Source organism: Phocoena sinus, chromosome 2 (genome assembly GCF_008692025.1).
Source record: "Phocoena sinus isolate mPhoSin1 chromosome 2, mPhoSin1.pri, whole genome shotgun sequence".
In the NCBI taxonomy this organism is placed as follows: Eukaryota; Metazoa; Chordata; class Mammalia; order Artiodactyla; family Phocoenidae; genus Phocoena; species Phocoena sinus.
The window spans coordinates 152,205,297-152,224,846 of NC_045764.1; the positions used below are offsets into that span (position 1 = coordinate 152,205,297).

The window sequence follows — 19,550 nt, forward strand, 5'->3', positions numbered from 1 at the left end:
GCTGCTAGAGACCTGGGCCTTGGAAGTCTATGCTGTTTCCTATTCAGAAAGCAAAAGCACCAGCCTGTGGGCCCTGGAGAAGCAACTGGTCTGGGCTTGGGCTAATGTGAGAACACAACGCAAAATGTCAACCAGATCTCAATTCCAAAGCTCACCTACTGAGCCATTCCATTTGAGGTCTGCCTTTTGCAGTACGTTATGTAAATCTTCAAGACCACACTGTAGAGTGGATCATGTTTTCCCACAGGAAGAATGTTCTCTCCCGGCTTGGCTTGAATGATAAGACTTGTCCTTGAACTCATCATAGCTTTCTATAATTATAATTGATTATATACAAAACTGACTCCATCCCAGGAAAACAGAAAATGTAACAGGTGTATGTCAGCACAACACTGTTCACTTAGGACAGTAAAGGAAAATTTTGATTTTAAAAAAGAACACCCATTTTTGGAACCACAACTGCATTTGCACTTAGCGCGTGCCCATTAAGAAATCACATGACGTGAGATTGTGCTGCTCTCTGGGGAGGGGGAGGGAAGGGAGGGAAGGGCAGAGAAAGAACAAAGCCATCTTGAAATTTATGGAGCGTTGAAAGACTGATTAATGAAGTGTTAGGAATTCACCATTACCTCATGAGCTTCATGGAAATAATAATAAAATCCACTCAGGACTTGGGCCACTTGACTCTCAGTAACAGCAGTTTCTGTTTAGGGGGAGTTTTTCTTCTCTGATTCTTTGTATCATCCCTTTGACAATCATTGTGACATTCCGATGGACTGAACTTTTATCTTTGGTACTGTTTAACTTCTCACATGTTGTGTTTCCCTGGCTTAGAGGAAGAGTATTCCGATAGGAGGGATCATTTTCATATTTCTTTGGGTCTGTCCCTCCTCCACCTATCTCCATGCCGTTGGACTTGGTGGGCTATGAGCCCCTCGAGAGGAGGAATGGTCTCTGTTCATCCCTGTTTCCTCGGCAGTTAGCACAGAGGGTGACAGATACTCACCCGTGTGAAATGAATGTGAATGGATTTGGTGATCAGGCCATCTGCTACACCACATACTGTGCTGGTCCCCTGGATGACTCTGAAAGTGGTCCTTCAGCCCCCATTTCTGCTAAATGACACCTAGACTGGGGGGGCCCCCTGAGACATCTCGCTTGCCTTTGAGCACGACTGAATTTTCCCACCCCCGCAAGAGAGCGGAGGCCAGAAGACACTTCATGAAGGCCCTGGGGGGCCATTCTGCCTTGCAGTAATTCACAGTATCACACTTTCCCTTTGCCTGAAACGAGAGCTACTTCTCTCACTGCTTTGTGTGCTCTGAAAACCGCTCAAATTCAAAGACATGTCTGTCCTCTGTGCCTTTCTGCACGGGGAATGGTGGGGAAGGGAAGGACAAAAGTTCTGGTTAGAGCTAACCCCAGTCCCTCATGCTGCAATGCCAGTCATTTTCACCTGTCTTGCTCCCTGTGGGAATGCAGACTAACTTGGATGTAGATATTTATTTAAGATTTAAGTTCCAGCTCCTTCTAAACAGCCTTGAGGCAACATCCTGACTATCAGAGAGTACCAGACAACCCTTAAGCCTAAACTAGAAGCAAGGCCTCTGAAGGAATCAGGCACAGTAAAGGCATTATGCTTAAATACCCTTCTTAAATAATAGCACATTCTCCTTAAACTTGGAGTAGGTCACAGGCCTCTCTCCTTAAAGCTAAATAGTTAAAATCTGTTCAGCTCACCCTTGTGCCTCATCTTTTTCAGGACTTTATTTTAATGTCCCTTTTCTAAATCCCCCTTGGTACCCCTTTTGGGGAAGGAGGTGCCCAGAATAAGCATGTCATCCTAGCAAAACTCACTGGGATGGCTTGTCCCCTGCACTATTCTCCTGTTCCTAGCCACTCCTCCAGAATCGCTAGCCCGCCTCTCTGTACCCTCTCACGTGGCTGGGATATTCGAGAGGGGTGATGGGCTCTGGGCAAGGGCAGGGAACGGACTAGGTCACCAACCACCTCTGTCTCTCTCCCCCTCCCCTTGTGGTGGCTGAAGTCCAACACGACTGTTCTCAAGCTGGAGCTGGCAGACAATTGTATCACGGAGGAGGGCATCTTGAGCCTGGTGGAGATGCTACAGGAAAACTACTACCTGCAGGAGATGGTACTGTGCCCTGTTCTACCAGTTCCTACAACCATGCTTAGAGTCTCAGAACCCACTCCAGAGAAGCCAGCGTCCCCTGCCCGAGCCCAGGCCAGCCTCCAGGCTTTCTGCAATCAGTCTGGGGCCTCCCCTCCCCTGGAAGCAACTTCTCAGAGGAGGTTCCGCACATGAGAGCCTGGCCAGGGGCACTGTGTTCCCTGTGGCCGTAGGAAACCCTGAGAAACCATTTCCATCTGGATCTCGTAAGCCCCTAAATGAACAAACTTACTTTAGAGTTGCCTTAATGTAAACTTTCTTAAAGAAAATAAAGCCATGAAATAATCTCATAAAATGCAGTGTTGCCTGGAGACAGATGCTGATGATGGTTGCAAGACAACGTGAACGTACTTCAGCCCACTGAATTGTACACTTAAAAACGGTTAGGATGGTAAATGCTGTGTTACGTCTATTTTACCACAGTTCTAAAAATTAAAAAAAGAAGGGGAAAGACAATTAAGATGATAATGGCTGGCTTATATAAAGTCCCTCCCACTCACCTGAAAGGACCATGTCTGTTTATACCCCTACGACTTCTGAGCACGTGATTCATGCTCGTGAACCAATGAAGGGAATTACAATGATTGCTTACTCTAAATTCATTTTTCAATTGTTTCATGCCAAACCCTCTAAATAAAGTTGTCTTAGGTTTCAAAAATAATAATAATACAATGTGCTTATCTGAAATACCAGGGCTAAATTGGGGAGGTGGGGAGTCACTGAGGTCAACTTCAGAGAACTGAGATCAGCCTGAGAGCTTCACGGTGAAACATCAGAAAAGCCAGGGTTCCTCTCCTCCTCCTCTTCCCCTTTGCACCACCCTAACCCTTCCCATCCTTTCACCCCAGCCCTGCTCTCCCCACCCCACCTCTACTCCCTCAGAGTAGGCCTCAAGTAAGCCCCCACCCCCATCATTTGTTAATGAGGGCCCTTTGGTGGGATTGTCACATACTGAAGTGTTCTCTTGCCTTTTAGAATATTTCCGACAATGATCTTGGTTTGGAGGGGGCCAGAATCCTCTCTGAGTTCCTCCAGAATAACACCTCTTCGCTCTTTACTCTGCAGCTTTCAGGTGAGCCTATGAAGGAGGGTGGGGAGGACATCGGGAATGTAATGGAGAGAAGGGTCAGAGCAGAGAGATCCAGGGTCTAACTGAGCCAGACCAGGTGCTGCTGATGTCAGAGACCAGAACAGTGTCTACACCCTGCTAGATTCTTCCAACCATTCTCGTTCCCTCTCCACAACCACACTGGCTTCACGGCTGTCCTGGACAAATGACTTCTGATTCACTTTGCAATATTCCCACCTCTGCTGGAAAGTCTCTACCCCAGATACCTGCACAGCTCCCGCTCCCCCTTCATTCCTGCCTCCGCTCACAGGTCATCTCCTTAAGGGGACTTCTCTGACCTATCAAAGCAGCACCTTCCCGTCACCATCACTCTCTAATCTGTTTCTCTTCCTGGTTTTCTTAACAGCACTTATTACTACCTGACCCCCTGTAGTATAACTAATTTTAAATTAGCTTATTATCAGTCTCGCTCACAGAAAAAAAAAAGTCACTTGAGAACTCTATTACCCACAGACCTGCCCTCACTCAGGTTTATGGTTTGCATTTATACTATCTGCAGGGTCCTGGAATCCCTATGGCAGGAAATGAACATGCAAAGTGGTCCTATGTTGGTAATACCTTGGGGCACCCAACAGAAACAAACATAAACCTCTGACAGGCTCCAGGCTGTTGGGGATTCCCACAGATAAAGCTCCGCTAAAGATGGGCTCACAGTCCAAAACTGCAAAACAAGGAAACACCATGAGAGCTGTCAGACCCAACAAGTAATAGCATGGGATCCTCGAGAACTTCAGGAAATAACGTTATCCTATATAGACTGTAAATTGAGTGACCATAAAATGTGTCCATCAAACTGCACAAGAGGACTATCAATTAACTGAAACTTCTAATAAATAGATATCTTGCACCCAACTCTAAATCAAGTTTGATACGATTAAGAACATAAAACATACAAGAACAAATCACTGTTTTTAATAGATCCCCCCAAAATAAAACTTCTACAAATGAAAAATATATAATTATTGAAATTAAAGACTCAATGGATAAATTCAACAGCAAATTAGATACAGTGAATAAAATTAGTGACCTGGAAAATAGATCAAAGGTAGAAAGATAAAGATATAGAGAATATAAAAGATAAAAATATAAAGGAATGAATAGACTCAATATAGCTAATAGGCGGTCCAGAAGAAGCGAACAACAATATATGAGCAAATAATAGCAGACATGTTTCCTGAACTGATGAATTCTCAGATACAGGAATCCTAGTGAGTCCTAAGTACAGTAAAGTAAAAAGAAATCCACACCTGAGTATATCATAGTAAAAGCACGTAAGATAAAAAGATCTTAAAAGTATCCAGAGAGAAAATACAGAAACAGAGGTTATGTATTTTTTAATATAAATTATACTACAGATTATTCTCCAATTTTCCTTTTTTCCCCTTTAAATATATCTTGGATTTCTTTCTATGGCAGAAACGATAGATTTATCTCATTGTTTTGAACTCCTGGGTAGTTTTTCATGGTATGATTATAGCATAATTTATGTAATATCCTCCTTTTGAAGGGGAGTGCATTTAGGTCATTTCTAGTTTTTCAATCTTCCAGATAACTTTTAAAGTATTTTCTTATCCATGCATCTTTTGAGCACATGTTCTAGTATTTCTACAGACACCCCGGAGCAGAATTATTCAATATAAGGTATACCCGTTTTAGTGAAGTTAAAAATTAATTTCCAAATTTCCCTTAAGAAGACTATACCAGGTTATAATTCCACCAGTGGAATGTCTGTTTCCCCTATATCTCCACCAGAAGGGTTATTACCAAGCTGTTTGTGAACCAGTCAGTTAAGTGTGTTGAAGTCACAGTACTTGGGTTCAGATCCCAGCTTTGACACTAGACAATTTATTTAACCCTTCTGTGACTCACTTTTCTCATTTATAAACTAGGGACAATTATATTACCTATCTCAGGCAGTGATTGTGAGGATTACGTTAATTAAAATCTGAGTCACCTAGAACAGTATATAGGACGCAAGTATTCAATAACTGTTCACCACTATTATTATCTTTATTACAGTCCCACATTACTATTGAAATAGAACATCTTTTCAGATGCTTATTTTCATTTTAATTTCTTCTTCTAAGAAATGGCCGATTGTTATATGGGGTTGTTTGTATTCTTAAGTGTTAGGCACTCTTTATATACTACAGATACTCATACTTGAATGTTACATATGGCTAGCTTCTTGGTGTTTTCTTACATGAAAGTTTGTATACTTACTGTTGTCAAGTTCATCAGTCTTTTCTTTTATGGATTTAATTTTTGTAGTCTCGCTTAAAAAATGGTTTCCTACTTCAGATTTAAAAATATTTACTTTCTTCAAATATTTTTGTAATTTTGTTTTTTTCCACGTAGACCTTCAATATACCTAGAACTTCTTTTTGTTTATGGCATTAGGTAGGAGTCAAACATTCTATTTCCAAAACTCACAGCCAGGTGCCCTAGCATCATTAGTTGAATAATCTACCATTAACTAATTTGAATGTCATCATCTATTAAATTCCCATATAAATATAAGTTCCTTTCTAGAGTCTCTATCCCACCTCATTAATCTGTTTCTATGCCAACACTGTACTGTTTTAGTATGCTTAGAATGTTAAAATTATAATATGCTATATAATATAATAATTAGTTGTAATTAAAATGATATTTCAAGTATGTAATATTCAATATATTAGTTTTATAATTATATGATATGCTATAATATATTTTATGTTTGAGTGGACAAAGTCTGACCTTTTTCAAAGTAATCTTGGCTATTCTTGTGTGGTTTCTCCTCCAGTTGAATTTTAGAATCATTTTGTCAAGTTCCATTAAAAAGAAAACTTACTGGGATTTTGGTTGGGGTTATATTTAATATTCTAGGTAAATTCAGGAAAGAATTGACATATTTAAAGTATTGAATACCTTCATTTAAGAACATGGTTTCTTCAGGTCTTTTTTATGTTCTTCAATAAATTTTATAGTTTTACTTCATTATAAGTCATGCATATTTCATATTAGCTTTATGTGTAGGTCTTTTACCATTTTATTCTTATGAGAATAGAATGTTTTTCTATCACGTTTTCTAATTATCAATACTTATTATTGGTATGTTTGAGAGCTATTAATTTGTGTACACTGAGCCTATTACCAGTCACTTGATTGAATTATCTTACTAGTTCTAACATTTTGTTAATTTTCTTGGATTATTTAGGTAAGTGATCATGTCTGCAAACAATGGAAGTTTTCGTCTCTTCTTTCCAATATTTATAGCTCCTAGAGAGGTTTCTGGTTATATTAGCTAAGACCGCTAATATAATATTAATACAGAAAGCTCTTTGCAAAACTACAAATTTCCCAGCCCTATCCCAGGCTGCTGAATCAGAATCTTTAGGGAGAGGGATCTAAGAATCTGTGTTTTATCAAGCTTCCCAAATGATTTCTGACAGCCAATGCACTGTTGGTAACCAATGGTATAAACACAACAATTTGAATAATAGATTGCCTAATTTTATACATTGACTAGACTATTATCTCATTCTATTGCACTGGTACCAGAAACAGCCAAAGAAGTACTTGTGTTTCAGTGAGTTCATTCATTTGTTCATTCATTCAGTAAGGATTTACTGAGCACCTGTTATGTGCCAAGCACTTTTTAGGTGCTAGAGGCATAGAGCTTATTAAGGTTTCAAAGGAGAAATTTGGGGGTAAGGGTTTGTGTCATTTATTCTCTGGAAATCACCAATGTTTTTGCTTAGCAATCTTGGGCTAGGGTAAGATAAGGGAGGCACTCACCTCAGCCGCAAAACTTAAGGGGCACCAAAAAAACTCAGTAACCAAGTAAATAATATCATAATGCAACATTTTTGAAAGTGAAGATTAATGCAAAAACAAATCCATGATGAAAAAAAAATCAGCACTTTAAATAAGAAACAGGATCCAACAGGGACAGATTGGGGTGAGGTGAGTGAGGCCTGGCCGTACAAGTACAGGGTCAGATCCTGCTTTTCTTTAAAATTTGGTTCATCATAGATGTTTTTGCATTGATTTGGATTTTAAAATATTAAGATATTACCCATCGTGATTACTGAGATTTTCAAGTGCCTCATTCATCCCTCTAGTCCCAACCCTGCTGCTCAGACTTGGATTAGCATTTTTATAATGTTACACATTTTAGGCGTTAGGCTAGGGGTTGACGCTGTCAATGGATGCACAGGGTATGGTGTACCAACCCCTGGAACTCCCTGGACAGTCATGGCAGAGAGAGAAGGGAAGGACTGTTAAAGAGATGGTAACTGGTTGCCTTTTTTCCCCTGTGTTCGCCTATGCCCAAACATTTGCTTTAAGTACTTGCCACCTTTTCTACGTCTGATTGCTCCAAAGGCAAGAGACTAGCAGGGCTAGGATATGGAGAGTAAGGGAGCCTTAGTCTGGAGAACATTGCTAATGCCCCCCTTCACTACAGGAAATAACTTCAAGGAAGAAGCCGCAGAGCTGTTTTGCCAAGCCCTATCGGTAAGAAGCAAGGGGTGGGTGCAGCCAGCCACGTGAGAGATGCCCCGGGAGATGGGTGGCTCTGAGCACAGGGAGGTGAGGCTACTTGCCTGATTTAGGGAGATGGTGAGTATTTAGACTCCGTCAATCCTATCAAAAACCTCAGCAAGTGGTAGGACTGTTTGGATGGTGCTAAATTCTCACAGCAGTCATCCACAGTTCAGCAGGAAATGAACAAGAAATTGTCCTCAGTCTAAGAACACTAGTCTACTTAATTTTTGGCATATGGGGGCCCACACTGTTCTAAGAGAGGTATTTGCAGTCACAAAGAAGACAAAAATTACCTCTCTCTGCACTGTTTCTTTCTCTAGACCAATTACAGAATTAAGTCGCTGGATCTCAGTCACAACCAATTCTCTGATAAGGCAGGAGAGTACCTGGGGCAGATGCTGGGTGAGTCTTCCGCAGAGGGAGGAACCAGCAAAGGAGAGGGACATGGGGTATGACAGCTTGTCAGAGCTGCATCTCCAGTTTCTTATTGTTATTGAACGTTCTGATTATAAAAAGTGATGTAAACCACACCCGAAGTACACTTTGAATGGAGCAGACACCTGAATGTGGGAAGTAAACTTTAAAATGATTAGAAGAAGGTAGAGTGAAGTAACTTGCTGACTTCAGGGAGACTACGGATAATTAAACAGAAATGGGCAGAAACTGTAACAGAAACGATTCATATATTTGACAACGGTAAGTTTAAAACTTGCTTGTGATAAAAGACATTGTGGGGCAATGATAGAAAACAAGCAATAGTTAAGGAGTAGAAATGTGCAGCATTTGTATCATATAGAAGATTACTCTTCAGAATATTGATAAAAGATCCTATAGCTCCATTAGGCAGTGATAAATACTCCCAATGAAAGCATATGGACAGTGACCAAAGAAAGCCAAGTGCCCATGTTTAGAAACATGAAAAATAAAACAACAAAAAGATCTCCCTTGTCATCTAGCAGAGCTGTAAAATTTTCCCGTCAGAGAACATCAAGGGCTAATACAAGCAAGAAATAGGAACACTCACAAGTCTACTAGGTAAAGGCACTTTGGAGAACAATTTGACAGTGTTTACTAACGTCAAAAATGTATATATTTTCTATGACACAGTTCCCCTCTATACGTGTCTCAGAGACGCTCTCACACATACACAGCGAGAGATGTCTGCGGAGGTTTCACTGCAAAAGTGTTATAAAAGAAAGAAACCTAAATGCTCATTCCTGGGGGGAATGAGTAGAAAAGGAAAGGACTCCTAGCAGTGGGGGTGGGACGCTAATCTAGATGGAGTGGTGAGGGAAGCCCCACAGGGAGGGTGGCTCTTTGTTGAAGCCTGAATATCAAAGAAGAAAGAGCCGTGCTAGGGTCTGGACACACAGGGCTCCAGGCAGAAAGAATAGAGCGCGTCCTGTCTGAGGAACTGGGGGGCCAGTGTGGCTGGAGCAGAGGGGACAGGGGAGGAGGATGCAAGGAGAAGAGGTTGTTGCCTGCAGCCCCTGACGTCGGGCCGCGGGAGCCATGGAACGCAAGGAGCCTGGGATCCACGCGGCGCACGACGAGGAGTCGTGGAGGATGTGAGCGTGGGGCGAAACGGTACGGCGTGCAGGGGCAGATGTGCTGTGTGAAGCCCGCAGCTGACGAGGACAGGAATGGAAGAGGGAGGCTGGTCAGGAGGCTGGTGTGGGGGTCCAGGCTAAACAGGACAACAGCGTGAGCTCAGGGAGGAGGTAGTGCCTGAGCAGTGGTTGGATTCAGAATATACTTTGCAAGTAAAGCCGAAAGGACTTGCTGATGTGAAGGAGGAGGGAAGAGAGAGGTAGCCTCACGACTCTTTTGTTTCAGTCACTGGTTAGAGGCAGGTGTCATTTACTTAGAGGGAAAAACTCAAGGAGTAACAGTATGGGGGCGGGGGGCAGGAGTTAGGAGTCGAGTTTTCCTTTTTGGCCGTGGAGGGCTTTTTTTTTTTTTTTTTGCGATACGTGGACCTCTCACTGTTGTGGCCTCTCCCGTTGCGGAGCACAGGTTCCGGACGCGCGGGCTCAGCGGCCATGACTCACGGGCCCAGCCGCTCCGCGGCATGTGGGATCTTCCCGGACCGGGGCGCGAACCCACGTCTCCTGCATCGGCAGGCGGACTCTCAACCACTGCGCCACCAGGGAAGCCCTATATGCAGTTTTTAAAAGAATCTTTATTATTATTAAAGCTACCGAATATAAGATGATTACTATGTGACAGGCATCATACTAGGCTTTTTACATCAATCCTCACAAAAAAAACCTTGTACAGGTTAACATCTCTATTTTATAAATAAGAAAACAGAAGTACGGGAGGGATAAGTAACCTGTTTAAGGTCACAAAGCTAGTAAGTGTTGAGAACAGAATTAAAATTTTAATTTTGTGGCCATTTAAGAGAGGCAGGCTTGCAAGGTTTAACTTAAGGGACTTCCCTGATGGTCCCGTGGTTAAGACTTTGCCTTCCAATGCAAGGGGGGCAGGTTCGATCCCTGGTCGGGGAGCTAGGATCCCGCATGCCTCGTGGCCAAAAAAGCAAAACACAAAACAGAAGCAATATTGTAACAAATTCAATAAAGACTTTAAAAATGGTCCACATCAAAAAAAATCTTAAAAAAAAAAAGGTTTAACTTCAGTGAGGGACTTGACACAGAAGAAGAGAGAAAAATGAAAATAGGATGAGGGAGACAGGCAGGGAGAGAATGAAGGCAGGACAAAAGTCTGTTCTCAATATAATAGAAGGTATTGTGCACTTTCCTGAAAGTCTGTCCTGGTGGTTGACATGAGAAAGACATGATCAGTACAGAGTGTTCTGTCCATAAAAAATAAAACAGGGGCTTCCCTGGTGGTGCAGTGGTTAAGAATCCGCCTGCCAATGCAGGGGACACAGGTTCGAGCCCTGGTCCAGGAAGATCCCACATGCCGCGGAGTAACTAAGCCCGTGCGCCACAGCTACTGAGCCTGAGCTCTAGAGCCCGCGAGCCACAACTACTGAAGCCCGTGTGCCTAGAGCCCATGCTCTGCAACAAGAGAAGCCACCGCAATGAGAAGCCCACGCGCGGCAACGAAGAGTAGCCCCCGCTCGCTGCAACTAGAGAAAAGCCCGCTTTCAACAACGAAAACCCAATGCAGCAAAAGATTTTTTAAAAAAATAATAAAATAAATAAATAAAACAGAATAACACATTTTTCCTGGGCCTGAAGGCGATTCCTCCCACTCAGTAATCCTTCAAGAGCACTTTAGTCTCTCCTTCCAATGGTGTCCTCGGCACATCCACCCTCCCCAGATAAAAATAACAATGATGAAGTGTTTAAATAGGATGCTTTCCCAGCCCTATGTAGCACATGAGCAAAAGCATCTTTAAGTTAAAAAAATGTGCAATTTCTGTGCAAACCCAACTTCTAGACAAGCCTGATGCCTCCACACTTCCACCTGGTTGTATCCCTAAAGCTCTCTTGGATGGAAATTCTGAGGCCTCCACTGCTCCCATAGGTCTCCATGAAAAAGACATCGCACGGTACCACACGCCATGCCCATCATAGTGTCCCTATGTAAATACAAGGTTTGCCGTGCTCTCTCCATCTGTTTTAATGGTTGTTTAATTTTCCACCAGATGGATATTTATGTTATGCTTTACCCTTCCCCTGTGAGTCACAAACCTTACTTTTATAAGTGATGCCAGGGAAAACATCTACAAGCATGTCGCTCTTCTTAAATCCTGTACTGTCTCCTTAGGAAGAGTCTCAGGGGTGATATTGCTGTGAGATAGAGTAAACAGATTTTAACAGGAAAATGTCTGTGACCAGATAGTTTTTGCCAAATAGAGTACACCATTTGCTTGCCACCTGCAATGTATGAGTATTTTACTACGTTGCTGCCAGCCTTGGGAACCATCTTAGAATTTTGTGTTTAAATGAATAACTGACGAATTATTACCTCTGTGTTTTGCTTTGCATGAGGATTGAGCGATCCTTATCCCCAATGTGATGGACCTCTGCCAACCCTGAGACTGGGTTCTCTGGGGTGTGGTGGACGCTGAGATGACTCCTTCCCTCCCACAGCCCTCAACGTGGGGCTCCAGTCGCTGGACCTGAGCTGGAACCACCTCTACATCCAGGGAGTGGTGGCCTTGTGCAGCGGTCTCCGGGTAAGCCCTCCGGGAGTGGTGTGTTGAGCCCCGGTGAGGACGGCCAAGCCCTTGAGTCAGCCACCTTGAACCCTTCCCCATGGGTAAATTCACCCTGCTGAAACCTAGTTGGCATCTTTGGGGGTACTTCAAGGCGACAGTTTAACTAGGGGGTAGGGAATGACCTCAGCCCAAAGGGAATGAGCCTCAAGAGTACTGGAGACTCTGAGCCCAGCTGGGAGGGATCTGGAAAGACCTGGCTGATCTCCCTCCTGGGAACCACTGAGCACCCTGTCTGGATGACAGCAGGGGACAAAAATTGGGGCCCGTTGGCTGGATGAGTTGCATGCAGTCTTCATGCCGCTGCTGTTCTCCCTTCTCCCTGCAGGCTAACGTGTCCCTGAAGAAACTGGATCTCTCCATGAACAGCTTTGGGAACGAGGGGGCTGCAGCCTTAGGGGAGGTCCTCAGACTCAACAACTCCCTGGCCTACCTAGACCTCAGCAGCAACAACATCAACAATGAAGGGCTGTCCAAAATCAGCAAAGGATTGGAGTTGAATGAAAGCCTCAAAGTTCTGAAGGTAGTCTTCACCCGAGCTGGGAACGGGACATCTTGTGCCTGCATTTGTGTGTGTGCGTGTGTGTGTCCGTGCATTCGTGTGTGTCCGTGCTTCCATGTGTGTGCATCCATGTGCGTATACCTGTGCATCTGTGTGTCTCTGCACCCATGTATGTGTGCATCAGTGTATGTATGTGTCCATGCATTCACGTGTGTCCATGCTTCCATGTGTGTGCATCTGTGTATGTGTCCGTGTGTCCATGTGTGTTCATGCACGTGTGTGTCTGTGCGTATTGGCGTGGGGGCAGCAGGACGATGGGGCTGGATGTTGCTGGAGAGAAAATCTACCTTGTGCTTCATATGTGCGTACGTTCTTGGCTGTCTCTCTGCTGTAAACCCAGTGTCACCCTCTGCTCTCCCCTGGCACAGGGTAGGGTCTTCTTTGCTCGCATCTCGGTCTCCTCCAGTTTCTTTGTTTTTCTTTGCTGAGAGGCCTGCGGGATCTTAGTTCCCAGATCAGGGATTGAACCCCGGCCCTGGCAGTGAAAGCGCTGAGTCCTAACCACTGGACCACCAGGGAATTCGCTCCTCCAGGTTTTCTCCACACTGCGGCCAGAGTACGAATTCTGAGCGTAAATCTGGCTCCCATCCCCACCCACACCTACTCTCCTCCCACTTAGGCCCCCCCCACCATGGCCTCCGTTGCTCAAATCCCGTTCTCTCACCCTGTGTGCTTCTCCAGCCTCAGTTTACCCCCCACTCTCCCCCGCACTCCAGCCATGGCCTCAGGGTCTTTTTTCATCTCCGTTCCCACAGGGCCTGCAGTGCTCCCTCCACTGGCCTCAATTGCTGGTCTGCCTCAGCGCACAGCTGGAGCAGCAATTCCCCAGGGACCCTGCAGGATCACTCAGCTCCTGTTTGCCCCTTCACGCAGAACTCAATGGAGTTTTTCCTTATACTCCCATTTGAGTGACTATTTGACTGTCTGTCACCACTAGTTCGAAAGTTTCCTGAGGACAAAGACGTGTTTGGCTTTGCCCATTACTATATCCCCCGTACCTAGCAGAGTCCTGGGCATAAAGTAGATGCCCATTGAATATTTATTAAGTGAAAGAATGAATACATATTTCATTTTAAATCAATTTGCTCACAGATGCTAATTTATAACAGAGAAGTTCACGGGAAGTTGAGAACTGATGTAAGATGAGGACTTCTATTAATAGGTCCCCTTTCTGGGACTCCTACCACAAGCCAGGTTCCATATCAAGTGATTTGCCTCCTTCTTCATGGCCCAGCCCTACCAAGCGGGCTCCAGTAGCCCCACTTGTCAGATGAGAAGACTGAGGCTGTGTGACTTGACTTGTCAGCCCGTGCAGCTAGCAAGAGGCAGAGGGATGCCAGCTCTACCTGGCTTTCCACTGCAGCTCCAACTCCCGCAAGATGTGGAGATGACTCGGGGGGACCGAGGACATGGGGGTGCTGGTAGAAGAAGAATGGGAGTTAGGAATCAGTGAAGGTGAACCACCATTTGAGAGGACAGCCACCTTAGAGCTGCTGAGGTGACAACAGGGAGTCAGATTCCAACCTGTGGACGGAGCGTGGTGACTGCAGACCAGACCAGGTGGCCGTCTAGTGACCAGGGGAGCTCAGAGGCCGGCCTGGCTGGAGGGGCACCAAGTGTAACTCAGAGAAGAGAGACTGACCCAGCCTGCAAAGGACTGAGCCTCGGTCGGTGGTCAACGAAGCCAGGGAAAGTTCAGAGAATCTGAATTTTAAGACTAAAATGCTACCTCAGCGAAATGGCAAAGGATTTTCTCCGGTTAGTGGGATATAAGCAATTTTAACATTTTTTTCTACTGCTTTTTAAATTTTTTCTACGATGACCAAATATTTTATTTTAATTTTTAAAATTGTTTTAAAAGTGAAAGAAAAAAGCTTAAAATATACCTTTTAGTTTGGTCGTATGTGGAGGCCACATCAGTTTTGCCACAGGGATCATCTGTTGCTCTCCACAGCCAGCCCCAGCCCTCCTTTTCTTAATCTTGGAAAAATAAGGAATTCCCCCCGCACGTGAGTCAAACCAAAGATTCTAGATGCTAAGCCCTATGAGGGCAGGGCTCCAGGCTGTCTTTTCTCACTGGAGTACTGAAAGAGCCTGGGAACCCCCTGACGTAGAGTTTTGGTCAGCCTCATTAGGAAACCATCAGCTGAAAGCCTTCAATAATAATAAGTAACATTCATTGGCTGCTAACTACGTACCATGCACTCTTTCGAATGCTTTACCTGAAGTTATGCATTGACTCCTCTGTGCAGCCCTAGGCGATAGGTACACAGTAGTCAGGGAACTAACACAAGACCAGAAAACTAGTAAGCAGAGCCAAGGGGCTCCGTGCGCCCTGCTGTTAACCTCCATACCACGCTGCAGTGGCTCACAGTACTGTTGAGATAAAGCCCTGAGTACTTAGCTAAGCCCCCAAGGTCCTGTGCAATCTGACCCATCACAGCTCTGTAGCCTCACGCTCTCTGCACCTGATCATGAAACGTTTACTTTTCCCCACACACCTCTGCACCTTTGTACTTGCCTTCCCTTGTCTTCTTTTCATTTTTTTTTCTGCGGTACGCAGGTCTCTCACTGTTGTGGCCTCTCCCGTTGTGGAGCACAGGCTCCGGACGCGCAGGCTCAGTGGCCATGGCTCACGGGCCCAGCCGCTCCGCGGCATGTGGGATCTTCCAGGACCGGGGCACAAACCCGTGTCCCCTGCATCGGCAGGCGGACTCTCAACCACTGTGCCACCAGGGAAGCCCCCCTTGTCTTCTTTGTTGCACCTTATTCCCTCCTCTGGTCCTGTCTGCCTTCTTCATCCCTAGCTAATCCCCATTAGTCCTGCAAAGCTTAGCTCAAGTGTCCCCTCCACCATACTGGATGCCCCTTTCCTTGTTTTCTACGGTACCAGTAGGTACCTCTGTCATTGCCATCATCGCACTTCAGATGTCATTTGCTTGTTTGCCTGTGTCCCCCTCTAGAGTGTAAGCTACCTGAGGGCAGAGATCTTGTCATGTTTGCCTGTGCATCCCTCAGCGCTTAACCCAGTGACTGGCACATGGATGTTTGTTGGATGGTTGGATGGATGGATGGATGAGCAGTGAGATGGACAAGTGAATGGATGACAAATAGACAGGGAGATGGGTGCTTACAGAGAAGTCTGGGAGGAAGACAGGGATTGAGATTTGATTGGAGGAAATGGAAACCATGCTCTGAGCCAGGCTCTCCTGTCCTCATCTCTGCCTCCTTCTGCCTCGCCCTTCCTCCCACAGCTTTACCTGAACCCTCTAAGTATGGATGCGGCTGTGTTACTTATCCTGTCCATCAAGAGGAACCCCAAATCCAAGATGGAGGACATTGACATTTCCGTAAGTGATCAAATTGTTTGCTTGTACTTGGGAGCAAACCAGTTACCATGGCCACTGTGCCAGCTCTAGCCCTCAGGGCCCTCACAGAACTGCTCCATGAAAAGGCTACTCCTTTTAGAGTACAACTCTGCCCCTTCCAGAGGTCCTTTCCGTAGAAGTAGCCATTCGGTCAAAAACATCATGGTGTGAAAGTATTTACCAGATCCTGGGAACCCAGGACCTGCACCCCCAACAGTGGGCCTGAGGGCAGAGAGGAGGAACACCAGAAGCAAAGGCAGGGGGACCCCCAGAACAGACTTGTCTACCGTCAGCTTTGTCGATGGATGGCTTTGGGCCTTAGAATGCTTCCAGAATCACAGGATTTTTAGACTCTGAGTATTAAAACATGTGCAGACCTGTGTTTTCATTTCATGACTCAGCCTACTCAGAGTAGTATTTGAGTGTAAAAAAACCTTGATGGAGGAGGGAAGCCTGAGGAGGTGACTCCGCTCTGCCAGCTACTCTCGCCGGAATCATCCTAGAGGTGGGAGCTGGTGCCAACAATATCCTATACTTGTCTACTATTCTATACTCTTTTTTTTAGCCCCAAAGTCATTTTATAGACACCAGTTCATTTAGTCCTACCCTGGGAGGTAGGTAGAGTGTATCCATGACCTAGGGCTGCCATGGCAAAGTACACAAACCAAGTGGCTGAAATTTATTGTCTCACAGTTCTGGAGGCTAGGAGTCCACAATCAAGGTGTTGGTAGGGTTGGTTCCTCCAGAGGGCTGTGAGGAAGAATCTATTCCTGCTTCTCTCCTAGCTTCTGGTAATTTGCTGGCAATCTTTGCTGTCCCTTGGCTTGTAAAAATATCACCCTAATCTCTTATCTTCAGCCTCAGTGGCTTCTCCCCATGGGCGTGTCTCTCTCCATATCCCAGTGTTCACTTTTTTATAAGGACACCAGTCATATCAGATTAGGGCCCACCCTAATGACCTCATTTTAACTTGATCACCCGCCAAGACCCTATTTCCCAATAAGGTCACATTCACAGGTACTGGAGGTTAGGATTTCAACACTTTTTTTTGTGGGGGATACAATTCAACCCATAGCAAGTACATTTCCTCATTTTCCCATTTTACATGTAAGGAAACTGAAACAGAGAGGTTAGGTCACTTGCCCAGGATCACACAGCAAGTGAGAAACATAGCAAGGAGTAAACACAGAGCTTCTGCCTCCTATTCTAGAGTTCTGTAAAGATACAGTGTTAAAGTCCTTTTACATTTGTTTAATGCCACACAAATGTGATGTTTTGTTAAGATTTTAATACCTTACAATTCTATCAGTGATGATGTTTTGAATTTGAAACCCAAGCTTTTTGGAACTGAATAATAAGTAAAAATTGCCACCAATTATAAAACAATACCTGCTTTTCTTTTCACTTTGTTCCCTCGCCCCTTCCTCCCCACCCCAGGCTCCTTCCTGCGCTCATGGGTCTTCCTCTTCAGAGGCCCTCTCTCTCCACCTTCATCCTACAGCTGTGACCTGCACCCCGTAAAGCTGCCTCTGAATCTCAACCACAGGTCCCAGTTTGTTAGCATTTGGCTCCTCCCCCGCCCGCCCGCCCCCCCCCCCCCACACACACACAGTGCAGGTTGGAAGGTATGAACCCCAGCACTGCCTGTCTGAGGAAACGTTAGAAATGGTGCTGTTTAGGCCCCAAGATGGCATATAAACCCATGAGCTGGGATCTCACTGCCACTCCACCAGCCTTCCAGAACAAATAGGTCTCGATTGGACTTTTCCTTCCCTTTTATCAACGATGCCGCCGTAACTCTAAGTGGTGTTGGAATCCCTTCATTGTAGATGTTTCTAGAACTTTCTCTAGAATGTCTCTAAAGGGGAGGGAGTAAGTCTTCAGCCCTTAAGCATGGATCTAATTCTTTGAAATGACAAAAGATACTGAGAACCACATCTGAGGAATGAAGCAGGTCGATCACACTGAGGGAGGCCAGGTTTGATCAAACACCGTTTCACAGACCACATGTTCTCCTGCAGCCTCCAACCCGGCTCAGAGGCCACTTTCACAGGGGGGCGTTCCCAGTGCGTTCTGAGCCGTGACGGGATGGTTGGAATGAGGGATGCTCTCTGCCACGGCACCTGCTCTGAAGACCAACACTGGTGTAGAAATGGGCTTTTCAGGGCCTTTGTTTGGGGACCAGTCTCGTAACCCCACAGCTGTGTCTCATCTGTCACACACAGACACTAATGCTCATTGCTCACCTTCTGAGAGCAGAGTGAGTTGACAGTATGTGACAGGCCATCAGCACCCAACAAGGACATCTGATCAAAACACGTGGGAAACTTACAGGTCAAACCGCAAGCTCTAAAAGCGGTGAACCGTCCCAGTCTAGCAGCAGCACCGCAGAACCAACTAGAAAAGACAACACGCTGACTTTGCTTGGGAGAGTCCGCTGGTCTGGGAGGTGGCACGATGGCAGTACCCTCCCCCGGACGGCTCCCCTCTCTCCCTGCTTCAGAATGTGCTGGTGTCAGAGCAGTTTGTGAAAATACTGGATGGGGTGTGTGCCGTCCACCCCCAGCTGGACGTGATGTACAAAGCAGTGCAAGGCCTCTCTAACAAGAAAAACCTCTTCACGTGGACGAGCCCTGTGAAACTGATCCAGGTGAGCCCTGCTTTCCTCTAAGAGCCCCCAGGGACCCTGGAAAGAGCTGACCTTTGGTTCCGCTTCCTAGAGTTTCTCCTCCCCCAGAGCGTCTGCACAGTCCTCGCTGACAAGGAACATCTCAGCTGTGGAATATTCCTTTCGGCTCCCAGAGGAAGGACTGAGAACTGGCTGAAGTGGGAGGGCCTTGGAATAGGATGGTTTCTACCAGCCAGGCTCCTCCATTGCAACCAAAGACGAGTGACTGAAGTGCTCTGTACTTCAGTCTCTTCACCTGTAAAATGGGCATGATAATAGTACCCACCCCAGCAGGGCTGCTGTGAAGATTAAACTCTATACTACACATGACTTAGAACAATGCTTGGCAGGCAAGAAGCACACAATTCATGCAGGCTCTTTCCAATAGCTGGTAAGGATGCCACGACGTCCTGACCCTGCGGTCAGGATGGCTATCTGGTGGCTTCAGCTAACAAGGAGCCCTCAAGTGTTTTATACCTCATGGTCGCCTTGCCCCTGGCTCAAGTCTTAGATTGTGTCTGACAGTCACAGGAGGCGGATGAAACAGTGGAAATAAAAACTCAGAGAATGTTAGAGCTGGAAGGGATGTTATAGCTCCTCTGGTCAGACAGCCTCACAGAGCAGTGACTGCCCAGGCCTGGTGTTTCTACCACCAGCTCTCACCTGCTGCTGGATGCAGGACCATTACCACCTGAGGCAGCAGGAGCTGGGAAGGTGCCCTGTAAACACGGTTCTTCATGGTGTTTGCCACTGGGGCTGCTTCCTGCCCCTGGTTGGTCTGCTCTATGCCTTAGTTTCCAGAACCAAAGAGGAGAGCTCTGGCATGAAAACTATCATTGTATGAAAAGTTCTAGAAGGCAAAGTGGTATCAAGTATCTTTATATCTTTTCAAGTAATATGATGGAACTGA

General features: G+C 45.5%; 1 protein-coding gene across 1 annotated transcript in view; it reads left to right on the forward strand.

Annotated features, from left to right (window-relative positions):
• Positions 1 to 19,550, forward strand: part of LRRC74A (leucine rich repeat containing 74A) — a 42,771-nt gene that overhangs the window by 5,074 nt on the left and 18,147 nt on the right. The window contains exons 4-11 of the mRNA XM_032621751.1: positions 2,048 to 2,155; positions 3,167 to 3,263; positions 7,771 to 7,820; positions 8,171 to 8,252; positions 11,918 to 12,003; positions 12,371 to 12,565; positions 15,859 to 15,954; positions 18,476 to 18,622. Coding sequence (XP_032477642.1) covers positions 2,048 to 2,155; positions 3,167 to 3,263; positions 7,771 to 7,820; positions 8,171 to 8,252; positions 11,918 to 12,003; positions 12,371 to 12,565; positions 15,859 to 15,954; positions 18,476 to 18,622 — 861 coding nt within the window. The remainder of the gene's footprint in view (positions 1 to 2,047; positions 2,156 to 3,166; positions 3,264 to 7,770; positions 7,821 to 8,170; positions 8,253 to 11,917; positions 12,004 to 12,370; positions 12,566 to 15,858; positions 15,955 to 18,475; positions 18,623 to 19,550) is intronic.